General features: G+C 53.4%; 1 protein-coding gene across 2 annotated transcripts in view; it reads right to left on the reverse strand.

Moving 5' to 3' along the window:
* PLEKHM2 (pleckstrin homology and RUN domain containing M2) overlaps positions 1–14,287 on the reverse strand; it is a 64,987-nt gene that overhangs the window by 3,001 nt on the left and 47,699 nt on the right. For both annotated transcript variants that reach the window (XM_027859801.1, XM_027859800.1), the window contains 12 exons: positions 13,789–14,017; positions 11,422–12,252; positions 10,922–10,991; positions 10,352–10,442; positions 9,453–9,517; positions 8,816–8,904; positions 6,236–6,368; positions 3,284–3,474; positions 2,922–2,987; positions 1,709–1,868; positions 993–1,172; positions 795–911 (listed from right to left, as the gene is read on the reverse strand). In XM_027859801.1, coding sequence (XP_027715602.1) covers positions 795–911; positions 993–1,172; positions 1,709–1,868; positions 2,922–2,987; positions 3,284–3,474; positions 6,236–6,368; positions 8,816–8,904; positions 9,453–9,517; positions 10,352–10,442; positions 10,922–10,991; positions 11,422–12,252; positions 13,789–14,017 — 2,222 coding nt within the window. The remainder of the gene's footprint in view (positions 1–794; positions 912–992; positions 1,173–1,708; positions 1,869–2,921; positions 2,988–3,283; positions 3,475–6,235; positions 6,369–8,815; positions 8,905–9,452; positions 9,518–10,351; positions 10,443–10,921; positions 10,992–11,421; positions 12,253–13,788; positions 14,018–14,287) is intronic.

Below are 14,287 nucleotides of genomic sequence, written 5' to 3' on the forward strand. Positions count from 1 at the left end.
GGAGGTGGGGAGTGGGAAGAGAGCGTAAGGGGCTCAAGTCCCCTCTCAGTTCCTGGCTCCTTCTGGCTCCAAGTCCCATGATAAATACGGGAAACCATTTAGGACTGGACTTCTGATTTCAACAACGTAGGGAGCTTCCAGTGTGGAAACTCTATTCTCCAATGAACATCAGCTACTCCTCTAAAACCGAGTCTTAAGAGAGTTGTATAGGGCACTGAGAGATTAAGAGATATACCTATGGCAGATGGAATTGAAGCATACAGAGCACTAGGCCAGGAGTCATGAAGACCCGAGTTCAAGTCTGGTCTCACTTACTAACTGTGTGACTGGGCAAGTCAGTTAATCTCTGTTTGCCTCAGTTTTCTCAACTGTAAAATGAGGCTAATACCTACCTCCCAGGGTTGTTGTGAGCCTGAAATGAGATAATATTCATAAAGTGCTTAGCACAGTACCTAGCACATAGCAGGTGCAATATAAATGCTAGTTTTACCATTATTCTTAAAATAGGGATAATGAGGATCAAATGAGAATATCTGTATGTTTTTTTAAGTGCCTGGCACATAGTAGGTGCTATCTAAATAAATGCTTATTAGTTCTTCCCCCACCCACCATGGTTCCAGAGCCCTAGTGTCAGAGGATATGACCCCAGGTCTTCCTTACTCCAAGGTCAGACCCCCTTCAAGCGCTTAAGCTTCACTGTGATTTGAGTTACTGTTGGTGTTTTTCTTCTTCTGGCCCCTGCTCAGGGCTCTGGTTCCCCTGGCTTGGCCTGGCCCGTTCCCGGGGAGGGTTACCTGGCAGACAGCTCTCCAGACAGAGCTCAGTGCAGACAGGAATCGGTCCAGTTCTGTAGTGCAACTCAGATATATGACCCAGGGCGGGAGAAGCTGCTGCCGGTCCTGGGAGAACTCCTAGGGGGCAGAGGACAGGGTGAGGGCCCGAGGGGGTGCAGGAGGGCTCCCCCCAGACACCTCCACATCTCTGGCCCTCACCAGGACGCAGTACTCCTTGCCAGGCTCGGTGGAGACGGCGGTGATGTTGGCCAGCTCTGCCGTGCCCAGTGAGCGGAAAAAGCTGGTCTGACAGTCCTCGTGGCACGTGAAGAGCCGGTCATCGGTGATCACCAGGCAGCAGGGGAGGCACGGGCTGGGGGCAACGCCCTGGGGGATGACCTGGGCCACAGACAGGGGAGGCAAAGGTCAGCCTGTCCCTTCCAGACGGGCGAGGACCCGGGCTGCTTGGTCCACCTTCCCTCTCACACTTCCCTCCGCTGCTGCTGTTCCCTTCTCTTGGTTGGTGGTCCCAGGAGGGCTCCCTTCTAGAGACCAGGTGAAGGCAGAGGACCATCGATTTAATATTAGAAGGGACCTTCAAAGACATTAGATCTAACTCTTGTGTTTTATAGATGAGGAAATTCAGGCCCAGAAAAGTGAAGTGATTTGTCCAGGCTCTCACAGCTAGTAAGAACATAAGGCAGGAGTAGAGCCCAGCTCTTGATTTTAAATGCAGCCGGGCTATACAGCAGTGAACTGGGCCCAACATCATTCCTGCCCTCTGGCCCTAATCTCAGGTCAGTGGGAGCCATCCTTACAGACTAGAAGTCCGGTCTTGCTCCAGTCCCAAAGGGCCCCAGGAGATGGTTTCGAGGCTGTCCCATCCCTCCCTTGGAGCACGGGGCTGTCTGTTTGCCCATCGAGGACGAACTCACTCCTTTAGAAACAGCTTGGCAGAGATGCTGCATCCAATCGGCCATCTCTGTCTCGTCGGTGGCACTCAGCTCCAGGGAAGGCCGGTCAGTGAGGATCACCTGGAAGGCGTGGGGCCGATCTGTGGTGTTGGACCTCCGGCAGCCGCCACATTGCTCCCCCCTGGGGGCCAACCACGAAACAGGATGAGGGATGGAACAGGGAGGGGGACGCAGGGTGACCCCAACCCATGCCCCAGATCCCCAAGGGGCTGCTGCCTTGGCTTGTGTCCCACTGACCAAAACGTTCGTCCTTGTAACCCTCTGGGATTTTCCCAATGGTTCTCCTAAAGGTCGGGCTTTGGTAAAACCTCTGAGCACCCTGAGTACTCAGAAAGACCAGACAGCTCTCTGCCTATGCCTGGTCCTTGACCACTGACCACTGACCATAGCGTGGCTCCAGAAAATTCTGGGGCTCCCAGCTTTTGGCTTCAGAGACTGCCTGTGTTCACAAATTTCTTCCTGAGTGCCATGTCTTTCTCATAAGGATGGAGAGACAGGGGACAGAGGGGTGGTCTCAGGGTCAGGAAAACCTCTGATACATACTGCCTGCATGGTCCTGGGCCAGTCTCATAACCTCTTAGTGGCCCAGGCAAGTCCCTCGGACTAAGGTGCAGAACAGCTAGCTATCTGCATTGGTGGAAGGACTTTCCTCACTGAGGAGGTCCCAACCATGATGAAATCACAGGTCTAGATTTTCCTTTCGAAAAATTCTTTGTTATAAGGGATGGCTCCCTGGGAGGGGGCAGGGGGAGGAATACAAGGGGAAATTTAGGTGATATCAACTTTTACAAAAAACATTTTTTTTAAAAGAAGACATCAAAGGATATCTTGCCTTAATAAGAACCCATTCTACAATATAGATGATGAATGCCTAGTGAGCCTCTACTTGGATACTTTGTATGATGGGGCACTTACCACCTACCTATCCAGGCAGGCTACTTCATTACTCTCATGGTTAAGGTGTTTTTCCCTGGCCTCTGTAGTTCCCTCTCTGCTCCTGGCTCTGCCCCACCCCTTGAAGATGGCTTTCATGTCTCCCCCTAGGCCTTCTCTTCTAAGATTCCATATCAGTGAGAAACAAGAGGGAGAAGGGCCCTGGGGAGGTCAGCAGGGGGCTGGGGTCCCAGCCATGAGGACAGCCCATCCTCCCCTCCAGGTCTCCAGAAATACCTACCCCATGTTCACAGAGAGCAGAGGGATGACGTCGGTGCGGTCAGGATACTGATAGAGGATCCCATTGCTGTAGGGAAGATGATGAGAGCAGGGGTGAGAGGTGCCGGGCCTCGGTCCTCAGCACAATGGTCTCTGCTGGGGACCCCAGCAGCTCTAGGCTCAGAGGCACTCTGGGCAGTCATGGGAGCCAAGGGCCTGGGCTCAGCCCCACCTCCAATGCCTACTAGCTACGGGACCATCTCTACAATGGGGGCAATGAGGCGCTGCTGCTCCCCAGACTGCTGGGGGCAAAGGGGCAGTGGGCCCGGGGAACCTCGCGGCCCCTGTCCCAGCCTGGGAGGGCGGCCTGCCTCAGCTCCGCACCTGAGGACCACGAAGCAGGACTTCCAGTGCTCCTTGCCCAGGTATGAGGTGCCGGCCTTATAGTGCAGCATCCCTTCTTTGGTGACCGCGTTCTCCACTGAGGAATAGTGGCAGGGGGCAGGGCCCGGCGTCTCATCTGAAGGGTCCTCCCAGTGCACCAGCCCATAGAAACGCACAGTGACTGCTGATGCCTGTGGTTGGGGAGAGGAGGAGAGAGAGAGAGAGAGAGAGAGATGGGGGAGAGAGAGATGGATGGAGGGAGGGAGGTGGGGAGAGAGAGATGGGGAGAGAGAGAGGGATGGAGGGAGGCAGGGAGGGAGGGAGGGAGAGAGAGAAAGAGATGGGGAAGAGAGAGAGGGAGGGAGGGAGAGAGAGAGAGAGAGAGGGGGGAGAAAAGCAGGCCATGGGACAGCCGCAGAGTAACCGACATTTAGAGAGAGAGAGAGAGAGAGAGAGAGAGAGATGGGGAGAGAGAGAGGGAGGAAGGGAGACAGAGAGGGAGGGAGAGAGGGAGGAAGGGAGGGAGAGAGAGAGAGATGGAGGGACAGAGGGAGGGAGAGAGAGAAAGAGATGGGGAAGAGAGAGACGGAGGGAGGGAGGGAGAGAGAGAGAGAGAGAGAGAGAGAGAGAGAGAGAGAAAGGGGGGAGAAAAGCAGGCCATGGGACAGCCGCAGAATAACCGACATTTATTATTATTCCCACTGCGTGCAGCGAGCCAACAAGCACTAAGTAAGCACCTACTGTGTGACAGGCACTGGAGCTAAGCACTGAGAATACAAAGGGAGGGAAAGAGAAGTTTGCAGAGCACTGAGCTAGGCACCGGGGAAGAAACAAGGTTTGGATAAAATCCAGCAGCGAGGGACGGCGCAGCTAAGGGGTTCCACGGTACACAGGGCGCTGGACCTAGAGTCAGAAGAGCTGAGTTCAAATCCAGCCTCAGATACTTACTAGCTGGGTGACTGAGCAAGTCTCTTAACCTTCCTGCCTCAGTTTTCTCAATTGTAAAATGGGGATAATCACAGTACCCACCTCCCAGGGTGGCTGTGAACATCAAATGACATAATGATTAGGAAGGACTTAACCATGCCTGGCACACAGCAAGCGCTATATAAATGTTGGCTTGTTATTGTTATCATTATTATCATTATTTTCATCATTACCATTACCCAGTGCCTGTCCTCAAGGAACTCACAGTCTAGTAGAGGGAAAAGAGCCCAAAGTCCAGCGTTCCCTAGCCCCTTGTCCCCTTCCCTCCCCCGGCCCCCACAGCTGCCAGTCCAGCTCGGGCCCTCATCCCCTTTGGCCTGGATTACTGCAATCAGTCTCCCTGCCTCAGGCCTCTCCCTGCTCCAGCCCACTTGCTGCGGTCTACACCACATCCTGGCTCTGGGCCAGTCTCCTAACCTCTCACTGGCTCAGGCAGCTCTCAAAGTCTTAGCCTCAGAGCAGCTGCTAACCCGCACTGGTGAGTTCTCTCCTGCTGCAGTTCTGGGCCTCCTCCCTTCGATACCTCCAGAGGCTCCCTGCAGCCTTAAGGATAAGCTGAAGCTGCTCAGCCCGATGCTGGATGCTTGCCATGGCCTGGTTCCAAGCCCGCTTTTCAGGCTTCTCTCATATAAGCCTCCCCTTCACCTCCTGGAAGCTGCAGCTGAGCTGGCTTCCACTAGCTTCTCCCCAGACTTAGGCTGCCCTCCTGGCCTCCTGGCTCCATGCCCTGCCTGGAGCATCCTCTCCCTGCATCTCTGCCTTTCAACACCACTCAGGGGTCACCTCCTCCAGGAAGCCTCCCCTGATCTTCTCTGGTGAAAATGATCGGAGCTCTCCTTCCTGACATCTCCCTGAGGTATCAATCACAGGACCAGAGATCCTGGGACACCAGAGCCCAACCCCCTCTTTCTGGAGATAAGGCTCAGAGGGCTTATGGGACTTCCCCGAGGTCACCCAGATGGGAAGTTAGCAAGAGTAGGGCTCAAACCCAGATCCTCCAACTCCAGAGTCAGGCAGAGACCTATGATCACAGCTGTCTGTGTCTCTGTTCTGCTCTCTCCCACCTACAGGAGGTGAGAAGTCTCTCTAGGGCCAAGCTCGGAGGTTTGCATATACTATGGCAGGCCTTGGTTAATTGGTTAATTAAAGCTGCTCCCCCGTTCCTCACTCTCCAGCAGCTTCCTATCACCTCGAGGTCCCCTGTCGGCTTCCTTTCCAGTCTCATTCCGCCTCCCTCCCCTCCAGACACCGTCCTCTCCCACCAAACCGGCCTCCGCGTCCATCCCGGTTCTTGGTATCTGGTCTTCTCTTGCCAGGTCGTGGTACAGACTGTTCCCCAGGCCTGGAGCGCCCTCTGTCCTCACCTGGCTCAGACCCTTTGGCCTCCTTCAAACTCAGGCCAAGCACCACGGGTTCTCTTCTGATCCTGCCTCCCCGGAATTCACTGCCCTGTAGACGAAGTATCTACTCCTGGGTATGTGTGTTCCTGCTCCCAATAGAAGACAGGCTCCTGGAGGCCAGGAATCATTTTGTTTTTGAAAGGAAATAATGTGAAATAGGCCTAGAAAGGGAGACTGGGAACCCAGCTGGTTTTTATTTCTTCCCAGAGGCATCTGGGAGCCCCTGAAACTTCTTGAGCAGCAGAGTGATATGGTCAGAACTCCCCACTCCCTAGCACGTGCCCAGCGCTTCACAAACGCTTGTTAGAACACCTCTGTTCCTGGGGACCCCGTGAGCAGGTCTGACGCCACAGGAGGAGGAGCTGATAGCCAGTCTCACACGTCTTAGCCAGCTGGGAAGACCCCTCCTCCACGCACTGTCGGGACGACTATGCACATCCCCCACCTCTCTCTGCAGAGACAGATGGCAGGCAGCCTGTCCAGAATGCAGCCCCGGCTCCCCGGCTCCATGAGTCAGCCCCTATCCTTCCTCTGTCCCACCCACTGCAGGATCCCAGACTCTTACCTCACATTTCGATTCCTGGGCCACAAACTTGGCCAGTGCCAGCTTCTCCATGGTGGCGTCGGTCAGGACGCTGGGGTAGGGGGGCTCCCGGCAGCCTTTGATCATTGCCGACTTGAGAGAGACCAAGAAAAACCTGTGGAAGGAGGGAAATGGGTGCAATGAGAGGGTGGGGGGGGAGACCCTCCAGGAGCAGGGCTGGGGCGATGGAGCGAGTCCTGGCTCTCCTCCCAGCATCCCCTGACCTCTGAAGTAGCCTCAACCCTTCAGCTGGCCTTGGGATCTGAGGCCAGGAAAAGAAGAAAGCGAGCATTTATTAAGCACCTAGTATATACCTGGCACCGTGTTAAGCATTTTACAATTATCATCTTGCTTGATCCTCACAATAGCCCTGAGAGGTAGGGGCTATTATTATCCCCATTTTGCAGATGGGGAAACTGAGGCAGGCAGCGTTTAAGTGGCTTGTCCCAAGTCACTGGGATAATAAGTGGCAAAGGCAGGGTTTGAACCCAGGACCCTGGCCTCCCCTGTCCCATACTGCCTCCTATTCCACCTGTCTCATGAACCAGAACCATGAACCTTAGATCTGCCCCTTCCTCCTGCCCCTCGCCTCATCTCCACCCCAGAGCTCAGCAGTTAGTTCTGCATGGAGGATCATACAGCATGAACCTAGAGCTAGAAGGGACGACCCCTGCACTTGACAGATGAGGAAACTGAGGCCCAGAGACCACTTCAGCTTCCCCAAGCTAAGTAGGGGAGTCAGATTTCAAACGCTGATCTTCTGACTCCAAGTGCAGTCTCCGCCAGCCCAACCCAAGCAGCATTATTAGGCACCTAGGTGCCAAGCACTGTGCCTAAGACAAAGAAAACAGTCTCTTCTTTCAAGGAAATCACAAGGGGGGTGGGAGTCGGGGATATAACATAGACCATTAAGTATGTCCATGACTGTGTGAGAAGAGAGAGGACATTGGGAGGCTCCAGGGGATCGGGAAGGTTTGTCCAAGGACACGGCCCAGGTGAGGAGGGAGGGCATTTCAGGCATGAGGGACAGCCAGGGCAAAGGTCTGGAGATGGGAGATGGAACGCCTAGCGCCAGAAACAGCAGGTAGACCCATCTGGCTTGCATGGAAAGTGCTTGAAAAGAGATAAGGTGAAAAAGCCTGGAAAGGGAGACTGAAGCCTGAGTAGAGAGAGGCAAAAGAGAGCCGTGAAAAGTTCCTGAAGGCTGAAATTAGCTTGTCAGTCGAGTGAGCGGAAAGAGGGGGCTGGAGCTGAAAAGTGTTGTAGAGGGAAGACGTGATAAAATCTGGCAAATGATCAAATGCTAAATCCTCTGTTTGGCATTCCAGGCTCTTCATAATGCTACCACCTCCCCTTCAGTCTTCTTATACCTTATACTACTCCCTATGCCCTCTCTCTCTCTCTCCCTCTCCTTCCCTCCTCTTTCTCTATCACACACACACACACACACACACACACACACACACACACACACACACACACAGTGTCACAATGACTCTGGCCTCTTGGCTATTCCTCCAACAAGACCCTCCATCTCCCAAATCCAGGCCTCATCCCGGGCTCTCCCCTGTGCCTCAACGTTCTTCCTCCTCATCTCTGCCTCCTGGTTTCCCTAGCTTTCTCCAAGACCCAACTAAAATCCCATTTTCTACAGGAAACATTTTCCAAGCCCTCTTAATTCTAGTCCCTTCTCCCTCTTCTTTCCTTCCTAGATATCCTGCACGTAGCTTACCTGTACATGACGTATTTGCATGTTGTCTCCCCCACAGATCGTGAGCTCCTTGTGGGCAGGGACTGGCTTTTGCCTTTTTTTGTATACCCAGTACTTACTTGGCACAGTGCCTGGCACATAGCAGGCCCTTCATAAATGCTTATTGACCAGCTGCTTGGATATGGGGGTTGAGGAAGGGGAACAGTTGAAAAAATATGGAGTTTATAAAGTTGGGGAACTGGAAAGATGGTGCCTTCAACAGAAATAGGGAAATCTGGAAGAGGGCCAGGGCCTGGGGGGAAGATAATGAGTTCCATCTTGGATGGAATGAGTTTGAGGTGACTAAGAAACATCCACTTGGAGATGTTCCAGAGGCAGCTGCTGCTGACGGCCTGGAGACCAAGAGAGAGACTAAGGTGGAGCGAGACCCCAGGGTCATCTACACAGAGGTGATAACTAGACCCAGGGGCGCTAACGAGATTGCTAAGAGCAATCTTAGCCTTGCTAAGAGCAAGGGCGTGGAGAGACAAGAGGAGCCAGGAGGAAACACCCTTCGCTTGGGGCTGAAGTCCATGTGCTGACCAGTCTCCATAGTGAGGCTGCATCTCCAATCTGGACTGACTCTCAGTCCCAGACCCTCAGCTCTGCTTGGGCCACACAGATGGCCAATGCTCAGGCAATACTGTTGACTAACGGACTGCAGACCCAGGTTCAAGTCCTGATTCTGATGTTAATTCGCACTGTGGTGACCTGGTGCAAATCCTACTTTTTGAGCCTCAGTTTCCCTAGCTGACAATTGAAGAGGTTGGACTGGATAGTCTCCAGTCCAAGGGGTGGGGTGGGAATCTTACTCAGCCAGGGTCACGTCGGCTGTGTCGAGAAGAAACTGCTTCCTTCGGTTGGTGCAAACCAGCCTCACTGTCTGCTGATCCAGGCCAACCTGGTGGGAACACCACATTTAGCCCGTGTATGTTCACACAAGTCTATGTATCCATACAAACGCAGGATTCTGGTGGCTTCCCTGGATGCAGGGCAGGGGCTGGTAAGGATGCAGGGGAGATTCCATGCTCTGAAGGAAGCCTGGCTCTGAGAAGAAAGTCTGGAGCCTCCAGTTATCAGGGGCTGCAGCAAACAGAGTGAACGGATCCTTCGGTCCCATTTCCTGTGACTCATACCAGAGCCCTGTAGCTGATGTGCCACCAGGCCCAGCAAAGCCTCTGAATGCTGCTGCCAAAGCATGTGAATCAACCTCCTGACCTTGACCTCTGACAGCCCTGGTGGGTGATGATGGCAGTAAATGCCTTCCACCTCATCCTTCTCAAAGACTGCCCGGAGGGGACAGTAGGCTGGCTCATGCAGTGATAATCTGGGGTGAGTGACAACCCCTGCCATGAGGGTTAACAAGGGGAGTAGTCGCAGGTCTGGAGAGCAGCCCTGAAGGAGACCTGGGGGACCCCTGCCCTGTGCCCCTGGATGGCATGAACTCACCGAGACATAGTCCAGTTCATTGTAGGAGATGGCCTCTTCTACCAGGTATGGCTTCTCCGTGGCCCCTAATGGAGAACCCTGAGGTCTGTTTCCCAAAGGAGCGACCTCCTCCCCTACCCTCCCATCAAGTTTCTGCTGTCAGCCAGTCCCCTCCTCAGCAAGGGTTGGCTCCCTCCCCTGCTGCCTGGGAAGGGTCAAGAGTGGCTGGATTGGAAGGACTAGCCACCAGATTGTCTCAAGAGCTTCTGGGGGAGCCATGGAGTATGTCCCTCCAGGTAACCAGGGCTATGGTTCGGTCTGCTTCCTCCCAATGCATCATACTGGGTCATCCCAGGAGGAGGTGGGAGGCACAGGGGAGCTCTCTGGGTTGGCCTCAGCATCTGCTCCAGTCTAGGCAGAGGCATCAAAATTCAATTCAGCCTAACTCAAATCTAATGCAATTCAATCTAATCTTCAAGCATTTAAGTGTCTACTGAAATCCAGGCATGTGGTAGCTTGGAGATACAAAGACAAAAATAAAATGGTCCCTGCCCTCAAGGAGCTTACATTCTACAGGAGAGGAAGCAAGACGTATAAAATCAGTAAGTGCAAAATGGGTATAGTTATTGGGGGGATATAATGGGGGAGGGCAGGGGTACGCTCACAACGGGGGACAGCAGCAAAGACCTCCTGTAGGAGGCGGCACTTGGATCTTAAAGAGAGCTAGGAATTCTGAGAGGTAGAGGTGAGAAAGGATGGCCTTCCAGGCAGGGGGCATAGCCTGGGCAAAGGCAGAGGTGGGGGACCGAACATCACACATAGTGGCCCAGAACGGCTAGAACCTAAGAGGTAACGAAGGGGAGTAGTGGGACCTTAAGCTTCCCCCGCAGTGTTTAGCAGTCAGGTGAAGTCACAGCTACCTTTCCGGAGCAGGTAGATATAACAGTCAGTCAACAGCACGTACAAGAGCTGGAGGTTTCCTTCCATGTGTCCTGTGCTCATACGGATCATCTGGGTGGCCAAAGGGAGAGAAGGCCCCTGCCTGTTAGAGACCAGGGGCTTTCAGTCTGTCCCAGTATCTGTACTAATGACACATTCCAACCCCACCCCCCCACCACATCCCAGGTAGAAATAGGTCCCAAGTGGTTAGAAGCAATTTATGGAGAACAGCCTGGACAAAAAGCCACTGGCAAGGAGGTTCCCTGGGGTCTCAGGGGTTCCCAGACAAAGTCCTAACAATACTTCTAGACTCCACTTACCCAGTGAGTCCAAAGCTGGGTCCCAGTTTAATATACCTGGGGGGGTGGGGTGAATCCCAACCACCGCTTCCGGGCACATTACCTCCCCAATGAGCTTGGAAGGGTATGGGAGAGAGTGTTAACTCATGCCTCCTCAGTTCTGCCAGTATGCTGGCCCTTGCACCCCTGCCCCTACCCAGGCTCCTCGACACCTCCCTCTTTCCCTCAGTCTTAAGAAGGCCTGGAACTTACCCTAAAGAGCTGCTCTTCATTCTCCCGAAAGACGTGAATCATTAAGAGGAGTAAGTGGTTGTTGTCAACTCTGTGGGGGCCAGGGAGGGGAGAGGAGGGGGTCAGGCAGGGTGAGTGGGTGGACACAGCAGTGCATGCATGCAGAGGCGGTGGGGGAGGGCACCAAGGACCAGTGGTCCCTCGCCATCTGGGAATAAGTCACATTCCAACCCAAATACTCCTCCAAGAAGAAGAAAAAAAAAAGAATTCCAGTGGAAGAATCTTGGGGGGCTCCTTTATGCCGGGGTCTGTTGAGCTGCAATCACTCTTATCTACTGCTAACAGTCAAAGTCTTGTGGAATTTCAAATCCCCCTGCTCATAGCCTAGACTAAGCCTCCTTGGGGGGGTTTCTATTTCCTTGACCTGAAAACCAGTGCCCGCCTGCTCTCCATGCCCTCCCTCCGCAATGGCGCAGGGCACTTCTCTCCAGGAGCTGGGCAGATGGAAACCACGTCCTCACCTGAACTCAGACGGGTGGCTCATTTCCAAAGGGCTCCCCTGGCCCTCGTCCACTCCGGAGTCCTCTGCGCTACTCACACCCGGGCTGGGCTGGTCTCTCTTGATGGTGCCCTGGGTTCCAGGCTCCAGCTTGGACACGGGGCACTCTCTGGCTGACACAGGTTCTAAGGGTGTGTCCAAGGGTTCTTTCTGGGGGCCTGCTACAGGCACAGATGTTTGTCTGTCTTCTTCTCCTCTTCCTTCTCTTCCTCCTTCTTCTTGGCCAGCAGCCTCAGTGCTACCAGGAACATGTAACGGTTGGCCAGGCCCTGCAAGGTCATGGTTGCCACTACTTGATGTAACAGCGTTTGGACTCTCAACGGTAAAGCGGTAGAAGTCCATTGGGGCCGGAATCCCTTCGCTAAAGTTGCAAAATGGCGGCCTTTCCGGGGCGTCCCCGGGAGAGCCGGTCCGAAAGGACCGGTCTGCCAGTTCAACGTGGGAGGGCCAGCCGCTGGGGTCCAGCTGCCCATTGAGCTGGTCGATGACCTTGCTCAGGGGCTGGCCCACACTTTCCATGGAGGTGTCCTTCATCTCGGGGATGCGTAGGCCCATCTGACTCAGCTCCGAACGGTCACTGCTCTCTGCTGTGCTGCCTGGGCCCTCACCCCCCTCCTGGGGGGAGGTCGGGGCAGTGCTCGGAGCGTCCGCTCTGGGCTCAGGGCCATTAATGAAGCTGTCGCCACTCCCTTGCTTGGCACCTTTTGGATGGGCCAAGGTAGGGTGGAGGGGGCTGGACTCTTCTTCTGATCTGGCCTTTTTCTTCTTCCCTGTTTTCTTCTTCTTGGTGACCCTGAGACCAGAAAGTTACAGGGATGGAGAGGGTTGGATGCTGACCTGAGCTCCGGGCATTCAAAGACCCAGAGCCTGTGCTCTCCTGGGCACAGCAAGCTAAAGCAAGAGGGCAGGGGGGCATCAGGAGTGATGGAAGTCACAGGAACCCTGCAGGAGGGCCAGCAGAAATGGAAGAACACGCCTGGCCTCTGCCTACGGCACCTGAGTAAGGAAGGTGTCGCTAGAGCTAACCTCAGGATGTTAGCAGCTGACCCAGACACGATCCCTTGGAACTACTAATTATGAGTCACAGGAGCCTAGATTTTAGAGCTAGGAGACCTACAGGCTATAGAATCCAAGCCCCTCTTTTTACAAATGAGGAAACTGAGGTTCAGTGACTTGCTCAGTGTCATGCGGCTAGTAAGTGTCAGAGGTGGGATATGAACCCAGTTCTTCCTTACTTTCTCCCACACTCCCTCCCAAGTCCAGTGCCCTGTGGCATCTTTAGTGGTAGCTAGAAATGGCTAAAATGTGCAATATAGAGTGCCTTGGAAGTTGGAATTGGGAAGTCCTGAATTCAAATTCTACCCTCATACACTTACTGGCTGTGTGACCCTGGGTAAGTCACTTAACCTCTGCCTCAGTACCCTCATTTGTAAAACGGGGATGATAATAAAAGCACTCACCTCCACAGGGTTGTTTGGAGTTTCAAACAAGATACTATATGAAACATCTGTTTTTTAAAAAACTTTAAAGCCCTATGTAAATGTTACCTATCATTATCATCATTAGTGAATAGTGTGCTGGACTTGGAAGTAAGAAAGACCTGGGTTCAAATCCTTCCTCTGATACGTACTAGCTGTGTGACCTTAGGCAAGTCACTTAATTTCTCTGGGCCTTGGTCTCCTCATCTGTAAAATGGGGGCCATAATAATACCTCAATATCTATCTCACAGGGCATTTAAGAGACTCAAATAAGCCAATACATTCAAAGCACTTGGATAAGTTTTAAAAGCTCTCTATAAATGCCAGTTATGGTTAGTAGCATTATAATATAACACACTATATCATAACATAACATAATATAATACAATGTGATATAACATGATGTTATATTACACTTATGCTATGCTGTATTTTATGTTATATTGTTATGTTATGTTATATTGTATTATAATGACTCAGAAATATCTGGGTGAGGGCAGGATAATTTCCTCCCAAGCAGGTTAGGCATATTCCCCCCAGATACTAAGCTACGGTACTTGAATTTCGGGCATTGTCGCTTTCTCCCCTTGCCCCACAAAGTCTCAACTATGCACGTCGCTTCCTAATCTCTCCAAAGAAAAGGCCTGCTTCCCTCTGGGAGAGTACCTCACTCTTCTGGGCTGGAAAAGCGATAATGCTCTAAGAGTCCTACAGCATGGCAAGACCCAGGCGCAGCGCAGGCAAGACTCCCAGGGAGAACCTGGCAGCTGCCCAGTCTTGGGACAGCAGGGCTCCTAACTGAGGGGCTGCTTCCCAAGAGCCTTCTGAGGGGGGCCCTTTCCCTGCTGACCTGATCACCTCCAGCTCTGTGCTAGCCTCTTGCAGGTCCAGGGCCCTGGCCTCTCCCTTCTCCTGAGAGAAGGTGTGCACAGGGGTGGTATCGGAGGAGGACACACCCTCCGCCCGGTCCTCATTGAAGGGGTTGTAGCGTGGCGTGGGGCTCTTCGTGGAGGCCTTGCCACTGGTCAGGTCCGAGGCAGTCGAGCGGGGGCAGCTGACGGTGTCCGTGAGGTCTCCATCTGGGGCGAAGAAGAGAGCGGGGAGAACCGCCCATCAGACACGGCCTCCCACTGCCACCGGCCACCTGGGGCACTCCTGACCTCAGGAAGGGAGGCAGGTGAGCCTCTTCCAAAAGAATCTATCATAAACAGGAGATGAACCTGAGGGTCTAAGGGTGACTTGGAAGGACCCATAACATGGCCCTAAATCTCTATGGCTACTAAGGAAGGCTTGCCCTAGGTCAGATCAGAGGCAGAGCTGAGAAGTTTCCTCCAGCCTGACTAAGCTGG

This window comes from Vombatus ursinus, unplaced genomic scaffold, assembly GCF_900497805.2.
Source record: "Vombatus ursinus unplaced genomic scaffold, bare-nosed wombat genome assembly UNPS02014172.1, whole genome shotgun sequence".
Classification (NCBI taxonomy): Eukaryota; Metazoa; Chordata; class Mammalia; order Diprotodontia; family Vombatidae; genus Vombatus; species Vombatus ursinus.